This window comes from Gopherus evgoodei, chromosome 1 (assembly GCF_007399415.2).
Source record: "Gopherus evgoodei ecotype Sinaloan lineage chromosome 1, rGopEvg1_v1.p, whole genome shotgun sequence".
In the NCBI taxonomy this organism is placed as follows: domain Eukaryota; kingdom Metazoa; phylum Chordata; order Testudines; family Testudinidae; genus Gopherus; species Gopherus evgoodei.
Window position 1 is genome coordinate 223,913,098 of NC_044322.1, and position 25,094 is coordinate 223,938,191.

Consider the following 25,094-nt stretch of genomic DNA (forward strand, 5'->3'; position numbering starts at 1 on the left):
CCCTCCTGAGAGGTGGCAGCATGATGATTCTCCCTCCCCAGACCTTCCAATTCAGAAGAATTTCGAGTTAAAGTGGAAATGTGTTAGAAAAATAACAGGGTTTTATTCAAAAGTCAAATTCAAACTAGCACAAAGTGCAGTGAATACCGAATCTTGTTTGAGCCAGTTACAGAGCGAGCCCCCTCCTCACCCACACCCTCTCCACCCTGAGCTTCCCAAATACAGCATTTCAGCAAGATACTAACAAGGGATGTAACTGGCTCTCAATCTCTCCTGCTGAAGAACCTCTTCATATAAATAATTAAATATTCATTGGGCAAGAAAGAGGAGACAAAGCAGGAGTTCGTAGCTCAGTGGTCAGGGCAATCCCCTGAGATGTGGGAGAGGCCCAGCTCCAAAAAGATTTCACTCATATCAAGTGGAACAGCTTCAGCAGGGGACACTGAGACATAACCACCCCAGAATACTCAACAACGCAGTGGTTACAGCACTCACCTGGGATGTGGGAGAACTGACTTCAGGTCCCTGCTCCAACTCAGGCAGAACAGGGATACAAACCTGGGCCTCTTACATTATTGCGGAGTGCTCTACCTTAAGCTAATAATGTTGTTAGTTGAATTATTGTAGCACATAGGATCGCTAGTTGTGACCAGGACCCCACTGTGCTAGGCACTGTACCAACAGAACAAAAGGACAGTTCCTGCCCAAAAGAGCTTACAATCTAAGCGTAATACAAGAGATCTGTAGGGAAATAAAAGGATACAATGAGACAATAATGGTCAGGCTGATCGGCATTCTAACCATTGTCAATATATTTACAGGCATCATGGCAAAGGAGCGTTTTGCGAATGTATTTGAAGGTGGATGCTTTGTGGATGTTTTAAGGGAGCCCCGCCCAAGTGTGCTGAACAACATGGGAGAAAGTAGAAAGATGCTTGTCTGAAAATGTAACCCACAGCCACTGGAGACTGGCACGATGGGCCCATCAGAGGTGAGCATCAACAGTTCAATGGCAAATAAGAGATGATAGGTAGGGTGAGAAATGGCCAAGAAGGGGCTAGAAGGTGAACACAAGCATCTTATATTTTATGTGATAGAGAAGGGAGAGCCAGTGGAGGGATTAAAAGCTAAGGATGACATGGGCAAAGTGACGGTGTACACATGCACACATATGTCTATACATACACCCACCAAATTTCTGACCTGCTTGCTCCCAGCTGTCTTTGTTCAAGGCGTGATCTGATAGGTATGCTCTGAGCATGCCTCTGGGATCAGGCCCTGGAGGTGACAAAGGTAGGGTATTGCTTAGGTTGACAATCCTACTAGGGATTATGCATGAGCTAGGGAACCAAGCAGCTCAGTGGCATCAGGAATTAAGTGATTTTGTGTATGTCCACAGGCAGAAACTTAGGTGCTTAGGGGACTTTTCCAGCAGAACCTTAGGTGCCTTAGGAATTTAGGCAGCTAAAGGGTTAAGCACCAGCTGAGCAGAGGTTTGAGGATCTTGGTGGTGCCTAAATGTTGGACTTAGGCACCTAAAATGCCTACATCCTTTTGTGGATCTAGCTCTGTGTACCTGAAAGTGTGAGAAGAACAGTGTTACAGGGAGGTTAATGATATTACTCTCACTCACACAATGCAGACAACCCCTTTTCTCTGACTCCACCTTTCCAGGATCACAACAGTCCTCCAATCCCTTCCTACAGAGCTGCAAGAGAGTCCCTGGAAAACATGACAGCTCCATTAATTTAAAATGGGAGGTTAATTTTAGAGCGGTTGGGTGTTCATCTGGTATGGAGTCTGTCAGAGGGGGCGCAGGAATAAGGGTAACTGAGTTAACTGTCCCTTTTACCCTGAAGGCCCTTAAGGAGCCAGGCACTCAGGCAGCGGCACAGTCAGCTGCAGCGGCACAGGAGGCGGCGAACAGAGCGGCTAACAGGGGAGTTTCAGTGGGAGTGCTGTTGGAGGAGGTTACAGGGGAGACCAAGGCAAAGGAACCAGGAAGGCAGACCAGAGAAGAGGCAGGGGTCTGCCAGCAGCCCAAGCCTGGTTGGTGGCCTGCAGTGTGGTGTGAGGCGTGGATTGCCAGGCACAGAGTTGAAGCGCTACGATGGAGGCAGAGGTAGCAGGTGCAGACACACTGAGGATGACTGGATGCGGTAGCTGCGGCATGTACATGGTTCTAGAGGGAGCACCTGAAAGGAGTTTCGTCTGCATGAAGTGCCGCCTGATAGAGCTGCTGGAGGAAAAGGTAAGAGGACTGGAGATGCAAGTGGAAACTCTGGCTGAGTTTAAAAGGGGATTTGAGCAGTTGATGGAACACAGACATGATGAGGCACAGGGGACAAGCTCAGACGAGCGGATAGAAGCAGGACCAAAGGACTCTGAGGAGGGGCTGCTGGGTGAGGAAAGTGGACGGTGGAAGCATGTGACTAGGAGAACCAGGCAGAGGAAAAGACGGGCCAGCGATGGAGAAATAGAACTCAGGAACAGGTTTGCTGAGTTGGGAAATGAAGATGGAGCACAGCAGGCTGCTGAAGGACAGAGGGCGAGGAAGAAGAGGCGAGCAGCTAGTCCTGCACAAGGAGGGGAGGAGTCGATGAAGGCGACACCAAGTATGAGCCCTAGGAGGACTGTAAGGGCGAATACAAATCGAAAGGAATTGCGACCACCTGCTGTGGGGGATAGACCGCAGAATCGCACTGTCGCCAGGAAAAGGCAAGTCTACGTGATTGGAGACTCTTTACTGAGAAGAGTAGATAGGCCTGTAACTAGACCTGATCGGGAGAACAGAAGGGTGTGCTGTCTGCCAGGGGCTAAGATACAGGATGTGGACCTGAGGCTGAATACGATCTTAGCAGGAGCGGGAAAGAATCCGTTGATTATCCTTCATGTGGGAACGAATGATACGGCTAGTTACTCGCTGGACTGTATCAAGGAGGACTATGCCAGACTGGGGAAGAGGCTCAAAGACATCGAGGCTCAGGTGATCTTCAGTGGGATTCTGCCGGTTCCTAGAGCGGGGCGACGAAGGAGTGACAAGATTACGGCGATCAACAGATGGCTTAGGGAGTGGTGTTATAAGGAGGGCTTTGGGATGTACGGTCACTGGGAAGCGTTTACGGATAGACGACTGTTCGCTCAGGATGGACTTCATCTAAGCAAGGAGGGAAATAGAATTCTAGGATGGAGGCTCGCCGACCTCATCAAGAGAGCTTTAAACTAGGAAGTTGGGGGAGATGGTTGGGAGATGTTCGGGAGATCTCCACGCCGGAATGTAACCTGGAGAGGAAAGTAAACAAAGTGAGAGGGGATACCCTTGTGGTCCCAAGATTTGATCCAAGGAGGAATAGTGGAGAAACCAGAGTAACGGGTGCTGCTGGTGGTAAAAGGTCTCTGCACGACGGGGGAAAGAATGTCACTGACGCCAAACTCCGAAAATTAAAAGGTCTGTACACTAATGCGAGGAGTCTAGGTAACAAGATGGAGGAACTGGAGTTACTAGTGCAGGAAGTGAAACCGGATATTATAGGGATAACTGAAACCTGGTGGAATAGTACTCATGACTGGAGCACGGGTATTGAAGGCTATGTGCTGTTTAGAAAAGACAGGAAGAAAGGCAAAGGTGGTGGAGTAGCCTTGTACATCAATGATGACATTAACTGTAGCGAAATAAGAAGCGATGGAATGGATAAGACAGAGTCTGTCTGGGCGAAAATCACACTGGGTAAAAAAGCAACTAGAACTTCCCCTGAGATAGTGCTTGGCGTGTGCTACAGACCGCCGGGATCTGATTGGGATATGGATAGAGACCTCTTTAATGTCTTTAATGAAATAAACACAAAGGGGAAATGTGTGATTATGGGGGACTTCAACTTCCCGGATATAGACTGGAGGACGAGTACTTGCAAGAATAATAGGGGTCAGATTTTTCTGGATGTGATAGCGGATGGATTTCTTCATCAAGTAGTTGAAGTACCTACGAGAGGAGATGCCATTTTAGATTTGGTGTTGGTGAGCAGTGAGGACCTCGTAGAAGAAATGGTGGTAGGGGACAACCTTGGTTCGAGTGATCATGAGCTGATTCAGTTCAAACTAGATGGAAGGATAAACAAATGTAGATCTGGGATTAGGGTTTTTGACTTCTCGAGGGCTAATTTTAAAGAGTTAAGGAAATTAGTTAGGGAAGTGGATTGGACGGAGGAATTAGTGGATTTGAATGCGGAGGAGGCCTGGAATTACTTTAAGTCGCAGCTGCGGAGACTGTCGGAAGCCTGCATCCCGAGAAAGGGGAAAAAAAACCATGGGCAGGAGTTGTAGGCCAAACTGGATGAGCAAACAACTCAGAGAGGGGATTAGACAAAAGCAGAAAGCTTACAGGGAGTGGAAGAAATGCAGGATCACTAAGGAAAGCTACCTTGGTGAGGTCAGAACATGTAGGGATAAAGTGAGGAAGGCTAAAAGCCGCATTGAACTGGACCTTGCGAAGGGAATCAAAACCAATAGTAAAAGGTTCTACAGCCACATAAATAAGAAGAAAACAAAGAAAGAAGAAGTGGGGCCGCTATACACTGAGGATGGAATGGAGGTTAAGGATAACCTAGGCATGGCCCAACATCTAAACAAGTACTTTGCTTCAGTTTTTAATAAGACTAGTGAGGAACCTTGCGATGATGGAGGGATGATAAACGGGAATGTGGATATGGAAGTGGATATTACCGCAACTGAGGTAGAGGCCGTACTTGAACAGCTCGATGGGACGAAGTCGGAGGGCCCGGACAATCTCCATCCGAGGATATTAAAGGAACTGGCGCGTGAAATTGCGAGCCCGTTAGCGAAAATTTTTAAGCAATCGGTAAACTCGGGGGTTGTGCCGTATGATTGGAGGATTGCTAATGTAGTTCCTATTTTTAAGAAAGGGAATAAAAGTGATCCGGGTAATTATAGGCCTGTTAGCTTGACGTCTGTAGTATGCAAGGTCTTGGAAAAAATTTTAAAGGAGAAAGTAGTTAAGGACATAGAGGTCAATGGTAATTGGGACGAATTGCAACACGGATTTACTAAAGGTAGATCGTGTCAAACCAATCTGATCTCCTTCTTTGAGAAGATGACGGATTACTTAGATAAAGGAAATGCGGTAGATATAATTTACCTAGATTTCAGTAAGGCGTTCGACACGGTTCCGCACGGGGAACTGTTAGTCAAATTGGAAAAGATGGGAATGAATATGAAAGTTGTAAGTTGGATAAGGAACTGGTTAAAGGGGAGACTCCAGAGGGTCGTATTGAAAGGTGAATTGTCAGGCTGGAAGGAGGTCACTAGTGGAGTCCCTCAAGGATCGGTTTTGGGACCGATCTTATTTAACCTTTTTATTACTGACCTTGGCACAAAGAGCGGGAATGTGCTAATAAAGTTTGCGGATGACACGAAGCTGGGGGGTATTGCTAACACGGAGAAGGACAGGGATACTATTCAGGAAGATCTGAACCACCTTGTAAACTGGAGTAATAGAAATAGGATGAAATACAATAGTGAAAAGTGCAAGGTTATGCATTTAGGAATTAATAATAAGAATTTTGGATATACGTTGGGGGCGCATCAGTTGGAAGCGACGGAGGAGGAGAAGGACCTTGGGGTACTGGTTGATAGCAGGATGACTATGAGTCGCCAATGTGATACGGCTGTTAAAAAAGCAAATCCGATTTTGGGATGCATCAGGCGGGGTATTTCCTGCAAGGATAAGGAGGTGTTAGTACCGTTATACAAGGCGTTGGTGAGACCCCATCTGGAATACTGTGTGCAGTTCTGGTGTCCCATGTTCAAGAAGGATGAATTCAAACTGGAACAGGTTCAGAGACGGGCTACAAGGATGATCCGAGGAATGGAAAAACTGCCTTATGAAAGGAGACTCAAAGAGCTTGGCTTGTTTAGCCTGGCCAAAAGAAGGCTGCGGGGGGATATGCTTGCTCTATATAAATATATCAGGGGGATTAACGTTAGGGAGGGAGAGGAATTATTTAAGTTTAGTACTAATGTTGGCACGAGGACGAACAGGTATAAACTGGATATTAGGAAGTTTAGACTTGAAATTAGACGAAGGTTTCTAACTATTAGGGGAGTGAAGTTCTGGAACAGCCTTCCGAGGGAAGTAGTGGGGGCAAAAGACTTTCCTGGCTTTAAAACAAAGCTTGATAAGTATATGGAGGGGATGTTATGATAGGATTGATCTTGGATTACCACCAGATAGGTCTGCTCAATGGTCTGCGGGGAGGTGTTGGATGGCATGGGAACTGAGTTACTGCAGAGAATTCCTTCTTGGGTGCTGGCTGGTGACTCTTGCCCACATGCTCAGGGTTTAGCTGATCGCCATATTTGGGGTCGGGAAGGAATTTTCCTCCAGGGCAAATTGGCAGGGGCCCTGGAGGTTTTTCGCCTTCCCCTGCAGCGTGGGGCACGGGTCGCTTGCTGGTGGTTTCTCTGCAGCTTGAGGTCTTCAAACCAATTTTGAAGATTTCAATAACTCGATCCTGGGATAGGGGTTGTTATAAATTGGATGGGTGGGGTTCTGTGGCCTGCCTTGTGCAGGAGGTCAGACTAGATGATCAGATTGGTCCCTTCTGACCTATGAGTCTATGAGTCTAAGTCTCCAGAGATTTCTCAGACTTTGGATCAACTGAAAAGAGAGAAAAATAATGAGATTCAGGGTGACAAAAACAATCAATAAAATATCATTCTCTTCCATGTTCTGCAGCTACCAGGGCGATGGTAGGCTATATTAAGGGCTTTCCCTTCCCCCTGCCCTGGTTCTTATCATGTAGACAGAAAACAGAAGACCCAGAAGTAGTGCACCTTTGATCATACCCCTTATAATTTATGGTCATTTTGGAGGGTTTGGGGTCTGGGGGCTTCAGTACCACCTCTTCTGTATCCCATGGGAGGAGTAAGGAGTGAGGTTGTGCTCCAGTCAGGGACAGGGATTTCTTTGGCTTTTAGTGTTTCTTATACTTTCATCCCCAATCCTCTTGCCCCTCCCAACTGGCTGCTTGACCTTATCTCGGGAGAGGAGTTGAGGCAGGACTGTCCTTTAAGTGTCTGCTCATATATTACACACTCATTCTGCCCAGCAACACTTTAGCTGTATCTCTTCTCTGTTTTCACCTGATCTGCTTGTAGACAGGTGTAACACACGGTGTCTTTGTTCTTTGTTCATACCTATTAGTAAGAATATAAAAATATCAAAAGTCAAATGGACAAACAAGACCCAAAATTCTGTCTCAGGCAAATATATAGGCCTGAGTACTACATTATCATCACTAACACTCCTAAGAGCTACCCCCTCTCCTCCACAGCAAGAGACACTGTAAGAAGAGAAGTAGGAGCACTTGCTACGGAATGATCTCCCAGTTACTCCATTTCCAGCTTCTCCCTCAGGGAGGCACAGTGAAAAGGAGGTAGGAGCATGAGATATATGAACATCTCCCAAATACTCCAGTCCAGGCTTCTCCCAGCAAGGCTGCTGTAGGGAAGGAGGCAGAACAGCTGGCTGTGAGGAAGCTTCCAGGTATGCTACTCCCTACAGGAAGCACTGTAATTAGAGTGGCAGGAGCACAAGCTGTAGCAGGTCCTCCGAGATACTCCAGCCTCTGCCGCTCACAGCCAGCAGCACAGTAGAGAGCCAGACAGGAGCTCTGACTGCGGAACCTCAGGCTAATGAGAAGGCTGAAATGCTTTAAACTCTTACCTGTTTTTCTTGTCCTGAGCAAGAGGCCAACGAGAGCAGCAAAGAAGATGAACGTAGCAATGAAGGCTCCCACAAGCCCTTTAGATGTTTTTTGCTCTGTTGGAGAAAGAGGAGGAGTCAGTGATGTGAAGCTCATCTGAGTCTGTTTCAGAGAGCTAAAATTCTTCACACTGATCACACACAGGGCAGAGCTGGGATCCTATTGGAGGAGAGATGTGGTTCCTGGGGAAAGATTAGGATCTCATTTGAGAGAAATGACAGTCCGCAGGGCAGCATCAGGTCCCATCGGGGGAGAAGTATGTGGTGGGGGGAGGGCAGAGTATGCTTTCAGGCAAAGCTGGCTTCTTATTGGGTAGAACAGTGCCACAGGGAGCAGGGACTATCCTGAGTTCCTATTGGGGAAGGAAGGGGGTGGGGGCAAAGAAGGTCCTGGTTCCCTTACAGACAACAGTGTATTGGGGTCCTTGGGGCATGGTTGGGTTCCCAATAAGGAGTCCGCTGAGCAGGATCAGGGTCCAAGTGCTGCCTTTTTGCTCCCTTGAAACTACTTCCCCCTTAAGAGTGTAAGGTGCTGCACAATGCAGAGAACATGCTTTACAAAGAGCTTTAGAGGATGCAATAAGAGCTGAGGAAGTGTGACTGAGAAGCCAGGAGAGGAAAGAAGGGATGGGGAATGAGGGCAGGCAGGGAAATTGGGAGAAATTGGAGGGTGTTCCAAATGGGATGGGGTTATAGTACCCGCCAATTGATAGGTGAGGGAAAAGCTGAAGCTAGATCAGAGGGTTGAAGCAAAAGCTGAGAGGCAGGGGTAATAAGGAGCACTCACCCTCCTTTCCCCATTTACCTGGTACTCTGAGCTGGGCACTAGCTGTGATTGGCTCTTCAAGGGCCAGATGCGAGACATGGCAGCTGTAGGTGACAGGTCTCAGCTCTGTGGCTGTGTTGATACTCAGGTATGAATTGATGCTGTAGGTGCCATCCTGGGCTTGCCTATGGCTGGAGAAGTATGTGCTTGAGTCTGAGATAGGGACCTTGTCCTTGTCGTCAGGGGCCTCCCATGTCCACTTCACCGACACATCCAGGGGGTAATAGCCAGAGATCTCACAGGTCAGGGTAGTGGCTCCATCCCCCTCACGTGACACCAACTCTGGGAACAAACGGACTCTTGGGGGCTCTGGAGGGGGGTAAACAGGAAATTAAATCCAGCCGGTGATAAACTCCGTTTGAGGGGATGGAGTAGTACAGAGGAGTCCCTCATCCCCACTGGATGGGGCTGGGGAAGCAAGGAGGGGGGCAGAGAGATAGAGGGAAGGGTGAGGTTCTGGTGAATGGGGCCTGTCTCCCCTATCGCCCCCTGACTAGGTATCCTTATAGCATCATTGCCTCACCAACTAACTGCAGCTGGATGATGTTCTGGGCCTGGTGCTGGTGAGTGGACACTAAACAGATGTATGTCCCTTCATCCCCCACACCCACTCCATGCAGGCTAAGTGATGCATCTCCAGTCTCCAGCAGCTGCACCACATCCACGTGGGCCGTTGACTGTTCTGCTTGTGCCATGTCCCCTGTCTGGTAGTGGAAAACTCTACGCCCGCTGCCTCGGTGCTGCAGCCTCCACTCCAGCGAGGCCAGAGGAGAGCTGGAAGCCAAGGCAAAGCTGCAGTCCAGGGTGACGGAGGTGCCAAATCGGGTACGCAAAGTAGGGGTGCGAGATGACAATTGGAATTCAACTAGGAACAAAGAGAAGGAGAAATAGACTGACAGAGAATTAAATATATGTGGTTATGGAAGACTTCCCCTGGCAGTACATCAGGGACTGGGTCACAGTTCCACCCACCTGGAGGAAGCATGCTGTGGACTGACTGGCCATGCTGGGTTGAAAGGTTAGAGATATGTCTCCCCCGAAGAAGATCCCATCCTGCAGGCTGAAGCGCTATTAGCAGGGTATGGGGAGTAAGTGCATATTGCTCTTCTTGCTACACCAAACTCTTGGAGAGCAGACATAGCACTTGCCAAGGGTCACAGTGGTGTGGAAAATAATGAACATAAGAACGGCCATACTGGGTTAGACCAAAGGTCCATCTAGCCCAGTATCCTGACAGTGACCAATGCCAGGTGCCCCAGAAGGAATGAACAAAATAGGTAATCATCAAGTGATCCATCCCCTGTTGCCCATTCCTAGCTTCTGGCAAACAGAGGCTAGAGACACCATCCCTGTCCATCCTGGCTAATAGCCATTGATTAACCTAACGTCCATGAACTTATCTAGTCCTTTTTCAAACTCTGTTATAGTCCTATAATAACAGTGGTGGGGAGAACAGTGGAGCCAGAATTGGGGAGTCAAGGGGCACAGAAATGCAAGGGCAGAGTGATCAAGGGGGCACACTGGTGGTCCAGCGGTTACATCCTGCAGATAGCAGGAGGCCCAGAGGGTCCTGTACATTTGAGCTTCCCTCAAGAAGGGAAGGATTATCTATCCTGCTGAGTCTCAGCATATGCAGTCCCTTTCTCTAGTTCCCTTAAGTCCTGGACTACAGAGGGGGGTGGTATTCCTGGGGTCTCTAGTTCCCCTAGCATTCCTTGGTGTGGAGGCTTCAGCCCTGGAGTATCTGGCTCCCCTAGTGCTCCCTGGTGTAGTAGGTGCATTCCAGCACTAAGGTCTTTTCCCCTCATTTGCAACATTCTTTACCTGTGGTCAGCACTGTGCCCTCCTTGCTTACAGGGACCTTCAGCCTTGGGTGCAGCACAGCCATTCTGTCATCTTCCTCACTGTCACTGCTGACTTTCAGCACCAGGGCTATGCTGATCCCACTGGACAACTTCAGGGTCCCCATGAACCAGGAGGCCTGGCTGGGCCCCTCATCTGCCAGGTGTAGGCTGTATGGAGAGATCTCACAGGTCACTTCCTCCCCAGCACAGTCTGCATGCAGCAGGGATTCCGCATATGGGACGGGTACCAAACTTGCTGTAATGAGAAAGAGAAGACAGGTAGTTTGATGAATGGAACAGGAAAAACAGGATCAAGTTTCAGTAGGGACCTAATCTAGTGAGACACCAAGGGCTGTGTCTCACCTAGCGTAAAAGGGGGTAAGGCTGCTGCTATGGAAACACAAGAGCCTTAGCATGTAACATTGGTCTCCCAGCTTGTTTAAAGAAGTTCCTGTGGTGAATGAAGCAGTCATATGTATTATTTTTTATGAATACCATATATTCCTCAGTTTTCCTGTTTGCTTTAACTTTGCAGCCAGACTGGATAATCTCAAAGGCTGTTGGGGGAAAACCACAGGGAACAAAACAATAACAGACAGATGATATCTTAAGGGAACAATAGGGAGAGCTATAATTTGGGAAATACCTACCTGCCTACATACCAACCATGCTAGCAAGGTTTATTCTTCCCAAGCTTAAACCTAGGAGAAAAGGGGATGCTGAAATATTAAAGGTCCCAGCCTGAAAAAGGAAGAGGTATTGAGGGTACAGCAACAGCTCGAGATGTGTGTCTGTCAAAGAGAAAATCTACCTGCCAAATCAATTATTGTTACTGAAGCACATGCCAATCTTTCTTGTTGCCTGCCCACTCTTCAGCTATACTCCCCAAGACAAAATATGAGAGTGCTTTTAATAATTTGTTAATACTGTATATTGGCCTGGCTCTGATGAGGTTGTTTTTGTGAGAATGTCTTTGATTAAGGGCTTCCCAACAAGTGACCATCTGGGATGGTCCAGGCAGATAGGAGAAGATTGCTCAAGATGATCCTGTAGTAGCTTTGCCAACTTCTTCTTTTAGCCCCTGCTGAAATCAAACAATTGCATGAGAATTTCAGCTTCAGTTAAAAAATTAAGTTTCTAACCATCATGAATAAGGAGAAAAACTTTGTTTCAACTGCTACGTAAAAATATTTTGTTTTAAAATAGTTAATTATTTTGTTGGTCATTATCACTGGCCACAGGTTCCCAAGGAAAGGAAACACAGGTGTCCAAAACCTAGTTGGACCTGCATGGTGATAAGCAGCTGTCATACATGGGGCACTGGTCCCAGCCTTGATCCAAGTATGGAAGAATCACAAGATCCCATCCTAAAACAGACAAGGGCAAGAGGTCCAAGACCTGATTTCGGTTCTATGAGAGAGATTGGAAAGGGGACTGAAGTGCAGCTAGTCCTGTAGCTGTGATACTCCCCTTCTTGCACCCTCTCCTCTCCTTTTACCCCACCCTTATACCCCTGTCGAGTTGCAGACCCAGGGTGAAGTGTACGTTCTTCCACAAAGGAACTCTGTCCTCAGTTGAAGACAGCTTGGCGGGACATGAGGGCAAGGAAATGTATAGGTTAGAGCATGAGCATACCAAGATGTTTCAGAGATAGTCTAAATATATAACATGCAGCCAGTTTGAAAGGTGCACAGTGAGAAAGGTGCTTGCAGAGCCTAGTGAACAGGATAGTTGTAATTCTGCTGCTAGTTTGATGCACATTCATTATGATGATATGATTATATTTTTAAATTACATTATCACACATGATTTTTCCCTGCATATATCATCAGCTGGTTTGAACTCAGGACTTTCAGATCAACAACACAGACTTCTACCACTTGATCTCACTGGATATGTCGACACTGCAAGTAGACACCCACAGCTGGCCTATGCCAGCTGACCCAGACTCATGGGGCTCAGGCTGCAGGGCTGTTTAACTGCAGTGTAGATATCCGGGATTGGGCTGGAGCCCAGGCTCCAGGACACTGCGAGGTGGGAGGGTCATAGAGCCTGGGCTTCAGCCCAAGCATAGAAGTCTACACTGCAATTAAACAGCCCTGCTGCCCGAGTCCCTGAGGCCCAGTCAGCTGGCATGGGCCAGCCACAGGTTCTTAACGGCAGTGTAGACATAAGGAAGTAGTAAGTTGTAGCAGAAGTATCCTGTGGAGCCTACGAACCAGGCACTAGAGAATAGTGTGACGCACTTTGCTAGCTGCTTGCTTGACAGCATAGAACAGTGGGTATCAGGATTTTCAAGCTCTCTCCTCCTACATTCTCTTTAGTCAAACAGCACTTCTGCACTCTCATTGCAGACTATCCTCAAATCCCCAGCCACTTTTTTGCCACTTTCATGTCCAACCTTAAACTCTCCCCTCTCTTCTCATTTCCACTTTTCCACTAAAAATTTTGCTGATTTTTTCGGAAAGATTAGAAAAGGCCGCTCTTTCCTTCCCCCTTGCTATCTTTTCCTCCTTTTTCACTATCACTGAAGCTGAGATCTCTCATCTGCAGCTTTCCTCCTCTGACCATTTCAGCAGCCCAACATCCCATCCATCAAGTGTGTTCCCCTTCATCATGTTCTCCTTTGCCCTGCTCTCTCCCTTCCTACCCTCCCTCATTCCCACCTTCTTCTTTACTGTCACCTCACACCTTCCCATGGTAACTACTTCTATACTATCAACTCCGCCATGCAACTTTGCACTCTCTCTCTCTCTCTCTGTCTTTATCTAAGGAGGAAGGAAGGTGTCCATGTGCTTATGACAGTGGTGAATTAGAGTTCAGGAGCCCAGGGTTGCACACTGCAAAATTGCCATGCAGTAGCAGCTCCAACTGAGGTCCACGGGTGCAAGTGCACCCACAGAAACTAGGTCCAGATAAGAACTGACTTGCACTGGTAGGACTGCCTGGGGCAGGGTGTGCAAAAACATCCATCCCAAGATGCCCCACATGTGGCCCTCATTTTTAAAGTTCTCCCGCAGTCCCGTATTACCCTTGGAAGGTCCCAGTGCCAGCTACTCCGCCTAGCAACAGGTCTCACCCACCAATACAAAGCTGAGGCGAGCAAGGCAGCAGCCAATCAAAATATGATGCCCTGGACAATCTAAGCTCATCCTCTTCTGCTAATTAGAGAGCCAGAGAAGGAGTGTTTTTTTCTACCCAGCAATATGGAACGTGTGGTTAATCACAAAAAGACACCAATGGAAATATCAGGCAGGCTGAGCCCGCCCTCATTCCTATCCGGCCTAGCAACCTCTCAGGAAGGGTCTAAGGCCTAATAACATTGGGACAGATTTAGCCAATCAGGAAAGGAAGCAAGGTGATTGACAGACCAATATTAACCCCTTGAGGAAGCCAGTGCTGCAGGCTGCTGGTTTGCTGTCCTTGCCTTAAGTAATGGCATTTGGGTGAAGACAGCTCACCCATTGCATTGAGAGGGGGTGAGGCTGGGAGTATGCAGCAGATCTTGGCTGGATCTAGGATGCCCTCACTAATCAGGAGGGCAATTCTTCAAGGTGCTGAGGCTGTTGAATACCTTGTGTGTGTTTTCCTGGACCACAGTTTCCTGTATCCATTGTCCTCGAGAGTAGCTCCTGGGATGCCAACTGAAGTCATCAACAGCTGGTGTCAGAGCCACTGTAACTGTCTTGTCCAGGGACAAAGAAGATTCCTTTGGTGGTGAAGGCAGCTGGAGCATTTCCCTCACTGCTTCTATCACATCATCAGAGGCTCCCTCCAGTTCTGGGGAGGGTGCTCTGGCCAGCAACACCAGAGGCAACTGAAATCTTCTCCTCTTTGCTGAGACATTGGAGGGGACCCTGCTCCAAGATCTATGGGAGGGCAGGCCAATAAGGCCATGGTGGCAGTTTGTACTGATACTGGCATAACTGGGTATGCCCCTTCCAATGCTAGTTCTGCACCAGGACTCAGTACTGCAGGAGTATATCGGTGACAGGGGTGAAAAGTAGCTCTCAGGAAAAGGCAATACTAATAGTTGTGACGATGGCTCCAATGGTAGGGCTGATGATACCAACATCAATGTTGATGCCTGTACTAGCATTGAGTCTGGTGCTGAGTGGAGCAGTTCACAGTCAAGGGCATATTTTGAAACTCAGAAGGGCTCCAGTTTAGAAGTTATGAAGTGTAGAAAATTGATAAAGAAAGTTAAAGACATCGACAAAAAAATCATGGCTGGCAGGAGCAAGGACAATAAGGAGTTTTTTAAGTATATGAGGAACAAAAGAAATCCTCGCAATGGTATAAGCCCATTACTAATGGAGATGGGAACATTAGAATCATAGAATATTAGGGTTGAAAGGGACCTCAGGAGGTCATCTAGTCCAATCCCCTGCTCAAAGCAGGACCAACCCCCAAACAGATTTTTTTCCTGCAGTTCCCTAACTGGCCCTCTCAATGATTGAACTCACAACCCTGGGTTTAGCAGGCCAATGCTCAAACTGCTGAGCTATAACGATGCTAAAAAGGCAGAAGACTTCAATAAATATTTCTGTTCTGTATCTGAAAAGAAGCAGGATGACATACTCATATCCCATGAGGATGATGAAGTATTTTCAAGAACTCAGTAACTAGGGAGTATGTTAACCAATATCTATAAAGCACAAAATAATTTAAATCACCAGGTCCCTGGATAACTGACACCCAAGAGTCATAAAAACATGCTGGCTGAGGAGATCTCTGGCCTGCTGATGTTCATTTTAAATAAATCTTGAAATACTTGGGTGAGATGGGGCACTCACCTCCTGAGTACCTCCTATTGGCTGTGTGCAGTACTGCAATCCTCTTTTCCCCATTCATGGTACCCTCTATAAGTTGTCAACTTCGCTAGGCAGGTCTTCAGAGGCTCAGCCCTCTGGCCAACTCACTGTCCTCAATAGATGAATCCCTTCCGGGGTAGCAAAAGTCCAACAAACTATCTGCCCACATGAGGGTCGTCAGCCCCGTCTCTGGGAGCTTTAAATCCGGTTTCTTCACTCAGGCTTCTGAAGGAAACTTGTCCCCTTCTTGGGGCTTAGGTCACTTTGCTAGTGGCCAATGGGGGAACACAGGCCCACCCACTACCCCAGGTCCCAACCCAGGAATCCTATAAACCGCATCAAGACACTGCTGCCTCCGGTTTGCTGCTATTCCCTGGGCCTTTTCCCACATAGACTCATAGACTGTAGGACTGGAAGGGACCTCGAGAGGTCATCGAGTCCAGTCCCCTGCCCTCACGGCAGGACCAAATACTGTCTAGACCATCCCTGATAGACATTTATCTAACCTACTATTAAATATCTCCAGAGATGGAGATTCTGCAACCTCCCTAGGCAATTTATTCCAGTGTTTAACTACCCTGACAGTTAGGAACTTATTCCTAATGTCCAACCTAAATCTCCCTTGCTGCAGTTTAAGCCCATTGCTTCTTGCTCTATCATTAGAGGCTAAGGTGAACAAGTTTTCTCCCTCCTCCTTATGACACCCTCTTAGATACCTGAAAACTGCTATCATGTCCCCTCTCAGTCTTCTCTTTTCCAAACTAAATAAACCCATTTCTTTCAGCCTTCCTTCATAGCTCATGTTCTCAAGACCTTTAATCATTCTTGTTGCTCTTCTCTGGATCCTCTCCAATATCTCCACATCTTTCTTGAAATGCGGTGCCCAGAACTGGACACAATACTCCAGTCGAGGCCTAACCAGCGTAGAGTAGAGCGGAAGAATGACTTCTTGTGTCTTGTTTACAACACACCTGTAAATGCATCCCAGAATCACATTTGCTTTTTTTGCAACAGTATCACACTGTTGACTCATATTTAGCTTGTGGTTCACTATGACAACTAGATCTCTTTCTGCCATACTCCTTCCTAGACAGTCTCTTCCCATTCTGTATGTGTGAAACTGATTGTTCCTTCCTAAGTGGAGCACTTTGCATTTGTCTTTATTGAACTTCATCCGGTTTACCTCAGACCATTTCTCCAATTTGTCCAGATCATTTTGAATTTTGACCCTGTTCTCCAAAGCAGTTGCAATCCCTCCCAGATTGGTATTGTCTGCAAACTTAATAAGCGTACTTTCTATGCCAACATCTAAGTCGTTGATGAAGATATTGAACAGAGTCGGTCCCAAAACAGACCCCTGCGGAACCCCACTTGTTATACCTTTCCAGCAGGATTGGGAGCCATTAATAACTACTCTCTGAGTACGGTTATCCAGCCAGTTATGCACTCATCTTATAGTAGCCCCATCTAAATTGTATTTACCTAGTTTATCGATAAGGATATCATGCGAGACCATATCAAATGCCTTACTAAAATCTAGGTATACCACATCCACCGCTTCTCCTTTATCCACAAGACTCGTTATCCTATCAAAGAAAGCTATCAGATTGGTTTGACATGATTTGTTCTTTACACATCCATTCTGGCTATTCCCTATCACCTTACCACCTCCCAAGTCTTTGCAGATGATTTCTTTAATTACTTGCTCCATTATCTTCCCTGGCACAGAAGTTAACTAACTGGTCTGTAGTTTCCTGGGTTGTTTTTATTTCCCTTTTTATAGATGGGCACTAAATTTGCCCTTTTCCAGTCTTCTGGAATCTCTCCCGTCTCCCATGACTTTTCAAAGATAATAGCTAGAAGCTCAGATACCTCCTCTATTAACTCCTTGAGTATTCTAGGATGCATTTCATCAGGCCCTGGTGACTTGCAGGCATCTAACTTTTCTAAGTGATTTTTAACTTGCTCTTTTTTAATTTTATCTTCTAAACCTACCCCCTTCCCATAAGCATTCACTATGTTTGACATTCCTTCAGACTTCTCAGTGAAGACCGAAACAAAGAAGTCATTAAGCATCTCTGCCATTTCCAAGTTTCCTGTTACTGTTTCTCCCTCCTCACTGAGCAGTGGGCCTACCCTGTCCTTGGTCTTCCTCTTGCTTCTAATGTATTGATAAAAAGTCTTCTTGTTTCCCTTTATTCCCATAGCTAGTTTGAGCTCATTTTGTGCCTTTGCCTTTCTAATCTTGCCTCTGCATTCCTGTGTTGTTTGCCTATATTCATCCTTTGTAATCTGACGTAGTTTCCATTTTTTATATAACTCCTTTTTATTTTGTAGGTCATGCAAGGTCTCGTGGTTAAGCCAAGGTGGTCTTTTGCCACATTTTCTATCTTTCCTACCCATCGGAATAGCTTGCTTTTGGGCCCTTAATAGTGTCCCTTTGAAAAACTGCCAACTCTCCTCAGTTGTTTTTCCCCTCAGTCTTGATTCCCATGGGACCTTACCTATCAGCTCTCTGAGCTTACCAAAATCTGCCTTTCTGAAATCCATTGTCTCTATTTTGCTGTAGTCCCTTCTACCCTTCCTTAGAATTGCAAACACAGCTCCCTTCTCTTCACCCTTCCCTCAGGGCTGAAGTTCTCAGATCATGTTCCTCCTCACGGCACACAAGTACCACCAGAACCCTCCCTCTAGTTCTCTCAAGCTCCTGTGACCAGCGAGGAGCACCCTGCCTTGTTCCTCTGGGCTCAGCCAGGAACTGACCTGCTCAGGCCCAGCAAGAGCTTTTATTTGATCCTCCTGGGCTTTGACTGGCTGCTTCTATGCAACCCTTCTCAGCAGGCCTGAAGGACCCACCTCCACTGCTCCTTTCCTGGGGCAAGGTGAGGTAGGACCACAAGGCCTCTAGCAAGGGGCCTTGAAGGGCCAGGTACATTCCAGAAGGCTGGAAGAGTGCTAATGTTTTGCCACATTTCAAAAACAGCAAGTAGGATGACACAGGCAACTGTAGGGCAGTTAGCTTGATATCAATCCCCAGCAAAATAATAGACTAGCTGATACAGGATTCAATTAATAAAAAATTTAAATGACAGAAATATAATTAATGCCTCTCCACACGCTTTTATTTTAAATAGATTTTGTCAAACAAACCTGAATTCATTCTTTGCTGTGACTGCAAGTTCAGCTGATAAAAGCAGATGTAAGGCACTTAAACTTTTGTAAGTTGTTTGATTCAGTACTGCATGCCCATGTGATTTTAAAAATTAGCATTGACACAATATCAGTAGGGTACATGTTAAATGGATTAAGAACATTTTTGTCAATGATATGGAAGTAAATATAAAATCACTGCTGATAAAATTTTCAGATGACACAAAGACTGGCAGAGTGGTAAATAGCAATGAGGATGGGGCAATCATACAGAAAGGACTGGACCAGATGGTAACCTGGTGTGACATTATCTGACTAAAATATGACCATGTAGATTGAGGTGAGAAAACTACATCTTGCAGGCCAAATCTGGCCTGTCAGGGCTTCAGATCTGGCCGGTCAGGACTTGGATCCGGCCTGCGGGATTGCCACCCCCATGGCATCACACGGACAGGGCAGGCAGGCAAGGAGCCTGCTCTGGCCCTGCTGCACCTCGCTGTCAGCCCAGAGTCATTCCAGGTAAGAGGCGCCAGGCTGGAGCCTGCACCCCAAACCCGTCTTGCACCCTGCACCCCAATTTCCTGCCCAGAGCCACCTGCCACGCTCTGCCTGCATCCCTGCCATACCCTGCACCCCTCCTGCACCCCAAACCCCTACCCTGAGCTCCCTCCCACACTCCATCCTGCATCCCTGCCCTGAGCCCCCCCACACTCTGCACCCCCTCCTGAACCCCAACCCCCTTCCCTGAGCCCTCTTGTATACCCCGTACCCCTCCTCTGCCCCAACCCCCTTCCCTGAACCCCTTCCTACACACCACACCCCCTCCCAAACCCTGCACTTCCTCCTGCACCGCAACCCCCTGCCCCAGCCCTACATTCATGGCCCTGCATTCAATTTCCCCACCCAGATGTGGCCCTTGGGCCAAAAAGTTTGCCCACCTCTGATGTAGATCATTGTTGCTACCACTGTTATATAATTGCAACAAATATTGTACACAGGTTGTCAAGTAAGGTGTCTATGGAAAGGCTATGATTTGCTGAATATGGTTATGCTATTTATATGCATGTAACATTTTGTATTTGAAGTTATGAGTATTGGTTCTATACCTGGATTCAAATGTCTTTGCCTGCAGCAGTGCTGACAAGGTAGTTAGCCAGCACATCTTGGAGGAACTGTTGAAATTGACTGGCCCATCAAAAGAACATTTAACTCACAATGGAAGATGCTCACCCACCCTAATTGGACTTTCCTGTGAACGTGCTGTTTGAGGTACAGGTAATGGCTTCTGCTGTGTCTTATCATGCACAGACATGTGACTTGCCTATGTGACTCCAAATATTATCTTGTTAACTAGGATTTTCCACTAGCTGTGCTGAGGGCTTTGTTTGAAACAATGGGTTTCCCTCCACATGGCAGAAGCTATAAAAGTCCCTGGAAACACCTCCATTTTGCCTCTTTCCTGCTCCAGCTCTTTCCTGCTCAAGCCTCTGGACTATGGAATTATATTAATGGGAGCATTCTAACCAAGGGATCTAGGACCTTCCATTGATTTGGAAGCAACAATAGACTTGACTTAAGCCAGCAGTTTATTCCATCACTGCTACAAGCCTGAACCTAGAACTTTGCAATTATTGTATGTACCTGCTTCCTTTAACCAATTTTAACTTTCACCTTTCTTTCTTTTCTTTTATAAATAAACCTTTATATTGTAGCTAATAAAGGATTGGCAACAGCATGATTTTTGGGTAAGATCTGAGTAATATATTGACCTGGGTGTGTGGCTGGTCCTTTGGGATCAGAAGAACCTTCTGTTTGATTAAATTGGTTTTAAAGAACCACTCATCTAAGTCTAGTGTTTTCAGACTCAGACTGGAATGCCTAAGGAAACTGCTTTTATGACTTCTTGTTAGCCAGTGTGGTGAAACAGAAGTTTACTTTCGTTGCTGGTTTGATATATCTCATGGGAGAATAACCACTAATTTGGGGTATGTCCGCCCTATTTCTCAGCAGTTTGTCCTGACTTTGATATTCTCAGTTGTGACCCACAAAGGCACTGTTACACCTGGGCGCATTCAAACAATTTGCATTTGAATACAGCCAAATGCAAAACTGTACATCTAGAAACAGGAGATGCAGGCCCTAGTTATAAAATTGAGGCTATATCCTGAAAACAGTGACCATCCAACAGATTTAGGGGCTATAGTGGACAAACATTCAATATGAGTTTCCAGTGTGATGCTATGGCAAACAGGGTTAATATGATCTTTGAACATATAAACAGGAGTATAGTGTGTATGCCCCTGATGAAATTGATAATGGAATACTTGTACAGATGCGATGTCCACATTTTAAATAAAACGTTGAAAATTTTGCAGAGGATTCAGAGAACAGCCATAAAAATTATTTGAGGGCTGGAAAAAATGTTTACAATGAGAGGCTTAAAGAGCTCAATCTGCTTAGTTTATCAAAAAGAAGACTGAGAGGTTACTTGATTCCTGTGTATAAGGGCCTCCACGGGGAGAAAATACCAGGTGTGAGAGAGCTCTTTAATCTAGAACAGAGGTCAGCAACCTTTCAGAAGTGGTGTGCCAAGTCTTCATTTATTCACTCTAATTTAAGGTTTTGCGTGCCAATAATACATTTTAACGTTTTTAGAAGGTCTCTTTCTATAAGTCGATAATATATCACTAAACTATTGTTGTATGTAAAGTAAATAAGGTTTTTAAAATGTTTAAGAAGCTTCATTTAAAATTAAATTAAAATGCAGAGTCCCCCAGACCGGTGGCCAGGTCCCAGGCAGTGTGAGTGCCACTGAAAATCAGGTCGCGTGCCGCCTTTGGCACGTGTGCCATAGGTTGCCTACCCCTGATCTAGTAAGAAAGGCCTAACAAAGAACTAATGGCTGGAAGTTCAAGCCAATCAAATTCAAATGAAAAATAAGACAGATTTTCTAACAGAGAGGGTGATTAGCTCTTGGAACAACTACCATCTCTTTAAGTCTTCAGCTCAAGACTGATGCCTTTCTGAACAAACACCAGTGATTGGGCTCAATACAGGGATAAAAGGGAGAAATTTGATGGCCTGTATTATACAGGATGTTAAACTAGATCAGCGGTTCGCAAACTGTGTGCCAGGACACCAAAGTGGGTTGCAACCCCATTTTAATGGGGTTGCCAGAGCTGGCTTATACTTGCCAGAGCTGGCTTATACTTGCCAGGGCTTGGGGCTGAAGCCTGAGCCCCACTGCCCAGGGCCGAAGCTGAAGCCGTGCATGAGGGATTCAGCTCTGGGCAGCGGGGCTCAGGTTACAGGTCTTCTGGCTGAGGCTGATCCCTTGGGCTTCAGCTTTGACCCCTACCCTTTCTGGGGAAGCATGGCTCAGGCTTTGGCTCCCCACCTGGGACAGTGGGAATCATGCAGACTCAGGCTTTGGTCCCCCCTCCTGGGGTCACGTAGTAATTTTTGTTGTCAAAAGGGGGTAACAGTGCATTGAAGTTTGGAGTCCCTGAACTAGATTATCAAATGGTCCCTTCTCGCCTTAAAATAGATGCATATATTAGTTAAAATCTATGAATATTCTGGTCTATGGCCTTGTCTATATTGGGACTTTAGCTACTGATATAACTGGGATTTTCGCCACAGTGCAAACTCCCTTCTGTATGATTCTGATTTATACTAGTGCAGCCCAATTATCATCAGAGCAGTTTATTCAGGTTTCAGTCTCCATCAGTGAAAATAATGGGTTTACCTTTTTTCACTAGGAGAACCAATGTGATTATCTCAGAAGGGGACTGTGATGGTAATTCATTAATAAGTATGCGGGGCTCAGATATTGTGGTGGGGGGGTCATGTGGGTAAGTAATGTTGTTGTAGCCATGCTGGTCCCAGGATTTTAGAGAGACAAAGTGGTTGAAGTAATATCTTTTATTGGAGCAACTTCCGTTGGTAAAAGAGACAAGCTTTCAAGCTATGCAGAGCTCTTCTTCAGATCTCAAGAAGGGCTGAATAAGAGCTAGCTCTGTGTAAGTCAAAAGCTTGTCTCTCTCACCAGCAGAAGCTGCTCCAATAAAAGATTTTACCTCACTCACCTTGTCCGTCTAAAGTAAGTGCTGCAGCCCCCTGCTAGCCCTGTCCTGGGCTCTCACCCCACAGCTCTAACAGTGCCCCTCACTCCCAACCTGCAGGCCCCTGCTAGGAAGTTGACAGATAGTGACTCTGTCTCTATTTACACAGCGCCCTTCACCCTGCTATCCCTTTGTCCATCCCATCTCCTGTGGGCCCCTGGGGCAGGGCTCTGTTTCTTGAGTCTGTGCAGATTTCAGTTAACTCATGGATTACTGTGGCTGGCATGCAATTCTCCTATCCCCAGCTCCTCACTCACCTGAGACTTCAAAGATGATGGGAAAAGTGGAATCAGTTTTTGTGCCTGGTGCCTCATAATTGGTGACACTGTCCAAGCTTCCATCATCAGCAATGCTGATACCTCTCAGCACTAGGGTGGCAGGGTCTGAGGAGAATGATCCAGCAAAGGCACCTGGAAATTCACCCACAGCTTCCTCTACATAATGACAGTCCAAGACCACATCCACAGAGCGTAATTGGGACCCTGGGGCCAGCTCCACTGGCACCTCTGCTGAGAAGGAAAAGAACCAGCTGAGAGGTGGGGTGCACACACATACACATACCTGCTGCCCCACTGGGACAAGACATTTGGCACTGACATCTTGCCCTTTTCTGGGGCAGCCCTACAGAAAAGGGGATGATCCAGGTGAGCCCTGGGGCACACCATCACCACACAATTCCCCTCCTTCCCTGGAACACCTCCCCTGAAGTACCTCTTTCCAGTTTGGTATTACTTCCCCATCCTCCACTGCCATCATCCTTTTGAAAGACTCTAGGCCAGTGGTCCCCAACCTTTTTGTGGCCAGTAGCACATTCATGTTTTCAGAAGAGTGTGGCGGGCACCAACAGTTTTTCAAGGCTTATTTTGTATTTGTACATTAAATAATATGAAAAACATATTTAATATAACATAATATATGAATCCAGAGAGAAGAGAGAAGCCGGAGAGAAGCTGTGAAGACAGAGAACACCGGCGCCTGCAGCCTCAGAGTTCTCTGTCCCCAGCAGGTGCGGCTTGTCTCCCCTGCTGGGTACTAGGCAGACCCCACGTCTGCTGGGAACAGAGAACACCATGCTCGCAGCCTGAGTTCTCTGTCCCCATCAGGTGCTGGGCCGCGGCTTCTCTCCCCTGCTGGGCACTAGGCGGGTGCACATAAATACCCCGGCGGGTACCATGGCGCCCGCGGGCACCACATTGGGGACCACTGCCCTAGGCACTCCCTCATGATTATCAACTTACACTATCATACCTCCCTCTTGGTGTCACCACCATAAGGTCCATCCATCTCGGGAGGGTGGGGGAGGCATGGGGCCCATTTGTCTAATCCCTTCTGGGACACAAGCTGCTAATCAAACTGTTCCCTATCTTGTTCCCTGAGCCTATAATGCAGGGGTGGCGAAACTGTGGCTCATTAGCCACATGCGACCCTTTTACCGTTAAAATGTGGCTCACGAAAGCCCACTTCCCTTCCCCCCATTCTCCACCTAACAGACTGGAGCAGGGTAGTGAGGTAGGGGCTTCTGCCCAGAGGAGAGGGGTGTCTCGGGGCTTCAGCGGGAGCAGGGCTGCAGCACCAAGCGGAGCCCTGGCAGATGCGCCCTGAGTCTGGAACTTCTTAAGATTGTGCTAGGCGGCTGGGAGGGCTTGGCCACCCCTGCTGTAATGGGCCTTCTAAAAGAGGCATCCCTGTAGACCAGCCAGAATCCCACAGCTGACACCTCCTAAACTCACCAGCCTTCAGAGCCAGCATTCCACAGATGAGGATGAGCCCTAGATTCATTTTGTCCCCCAAGCAAGGGGTTCCAGACACCCTAAAACATCATGCGTCTGTGCCAGAATCAAACTCTGAACCAGTCTTCAGCCTGCCAGTGTCTTTGCTTTCACTTTCACTCTGACAACCAAAAACAGATTCGAAAATATTAACTCCTTCCTTACCTAAGAGAGGAGCCAGATAGCCTGAGACTCTTGGAAACCAGATAACTGGAGATTGCAGGTTAGGATTGAGGAGCGTCAGCAAAGCTGGCTGTTTAACTCTCTGAATTGCTGTTTTAGATAAAACTCTCCTGTTCAGTCTCTTCCAAAACTCATTTTGTGCCACATTTTCTTTTTTTGAGCTCCCCAAGCCTCTGTGGAGCCATTTGAATCTGTGTTCAGATGCATTTTTAAAAGATTTGTGCTCACAAAATAGTTTTTGCTAATCATTCTTCAGTTGAAGAGAAGTGCTTGAAAGTTGTCTCCTATGAGTTACATGTAAAAAAAAACTATCTGAGTTCAGTGATTGTGACATGAATTCCAGAAACAAGGGAAGTTTGTTCTCAGAATGAAAAAAATAATAATCTAGATTTAGAAAGTGAAGGAAAAAAATCCAGCAACTCAACAGAGATGAGTGAAAAAGAGGCTGAGTATTTCTGACATACCAAAGGTTGACTAAGTTTCTCTGTCTCTCTCACATATATGGCAAGAAAATGCCTATTTTTTTCAATTAGGGCAGAGCATACTATTATCTGCACACAGATTTACAGGTGTACAGCTATGCTGTTTTGGAAGTCTGACTTTA

The 25,094-nt window shown here is 46.7% G+C and overlaps 1 protein-coding gene across 8 annotated transcripts; it reads right to left on the reverse strand.

The window, feature by feature from the left end:
- Positions 1 to 79: 79 nt before the first annotated feature.
- Positions 80 to 24,419, reverse strand: TAPBPL (TAP binding protein like). 8 transcript variants are annotated; one of them, XM_030537680.1, is made up of 10 exons: positions 24,269 to 24,419; positions 22,796 to 23,044; positions 10,431 to 10,706; positions 9,579 to 9,674; positions 9,130 to 9,498; positions 8,586 to 8,915; positions 7,740 to 7,837; positions 7,159 to 7,203; positions 6,644 to 6,673; positions 80 to 1,859 (listed from the first exon to the last, which is right to left on the reverse strand). In XM_030537680.1, exons 1-10 carry the CDS (start codon positions 24,315 to 24,317, stop codon positions 1,836 to 1,838), a joined length of 1,566 nt encoding a protein of 521 aa, XP_030393540.1. In that variant the 5' UTR covers positions 24,318 to 24,419; the 3' UTR covers positions 80 to 1,835. The 8 variants fall into 8 exon arrangements, with proteins under 8 accessions (XP_030393540.1, XP_030393556.1, XP_030393565.1 ...); XM_030537696.1 differs by having other exon boundaries at positions 9,579 to 9,659; positions 22,796 to 23,047; XM_030537705.1 differs by having other exon boundaries at positions 9,130 to 9,471; positions 22,796 to 23,047.
- Between the last annotated feature and the right edge of the window lie 675 nt (positions 24,420 to 25,094).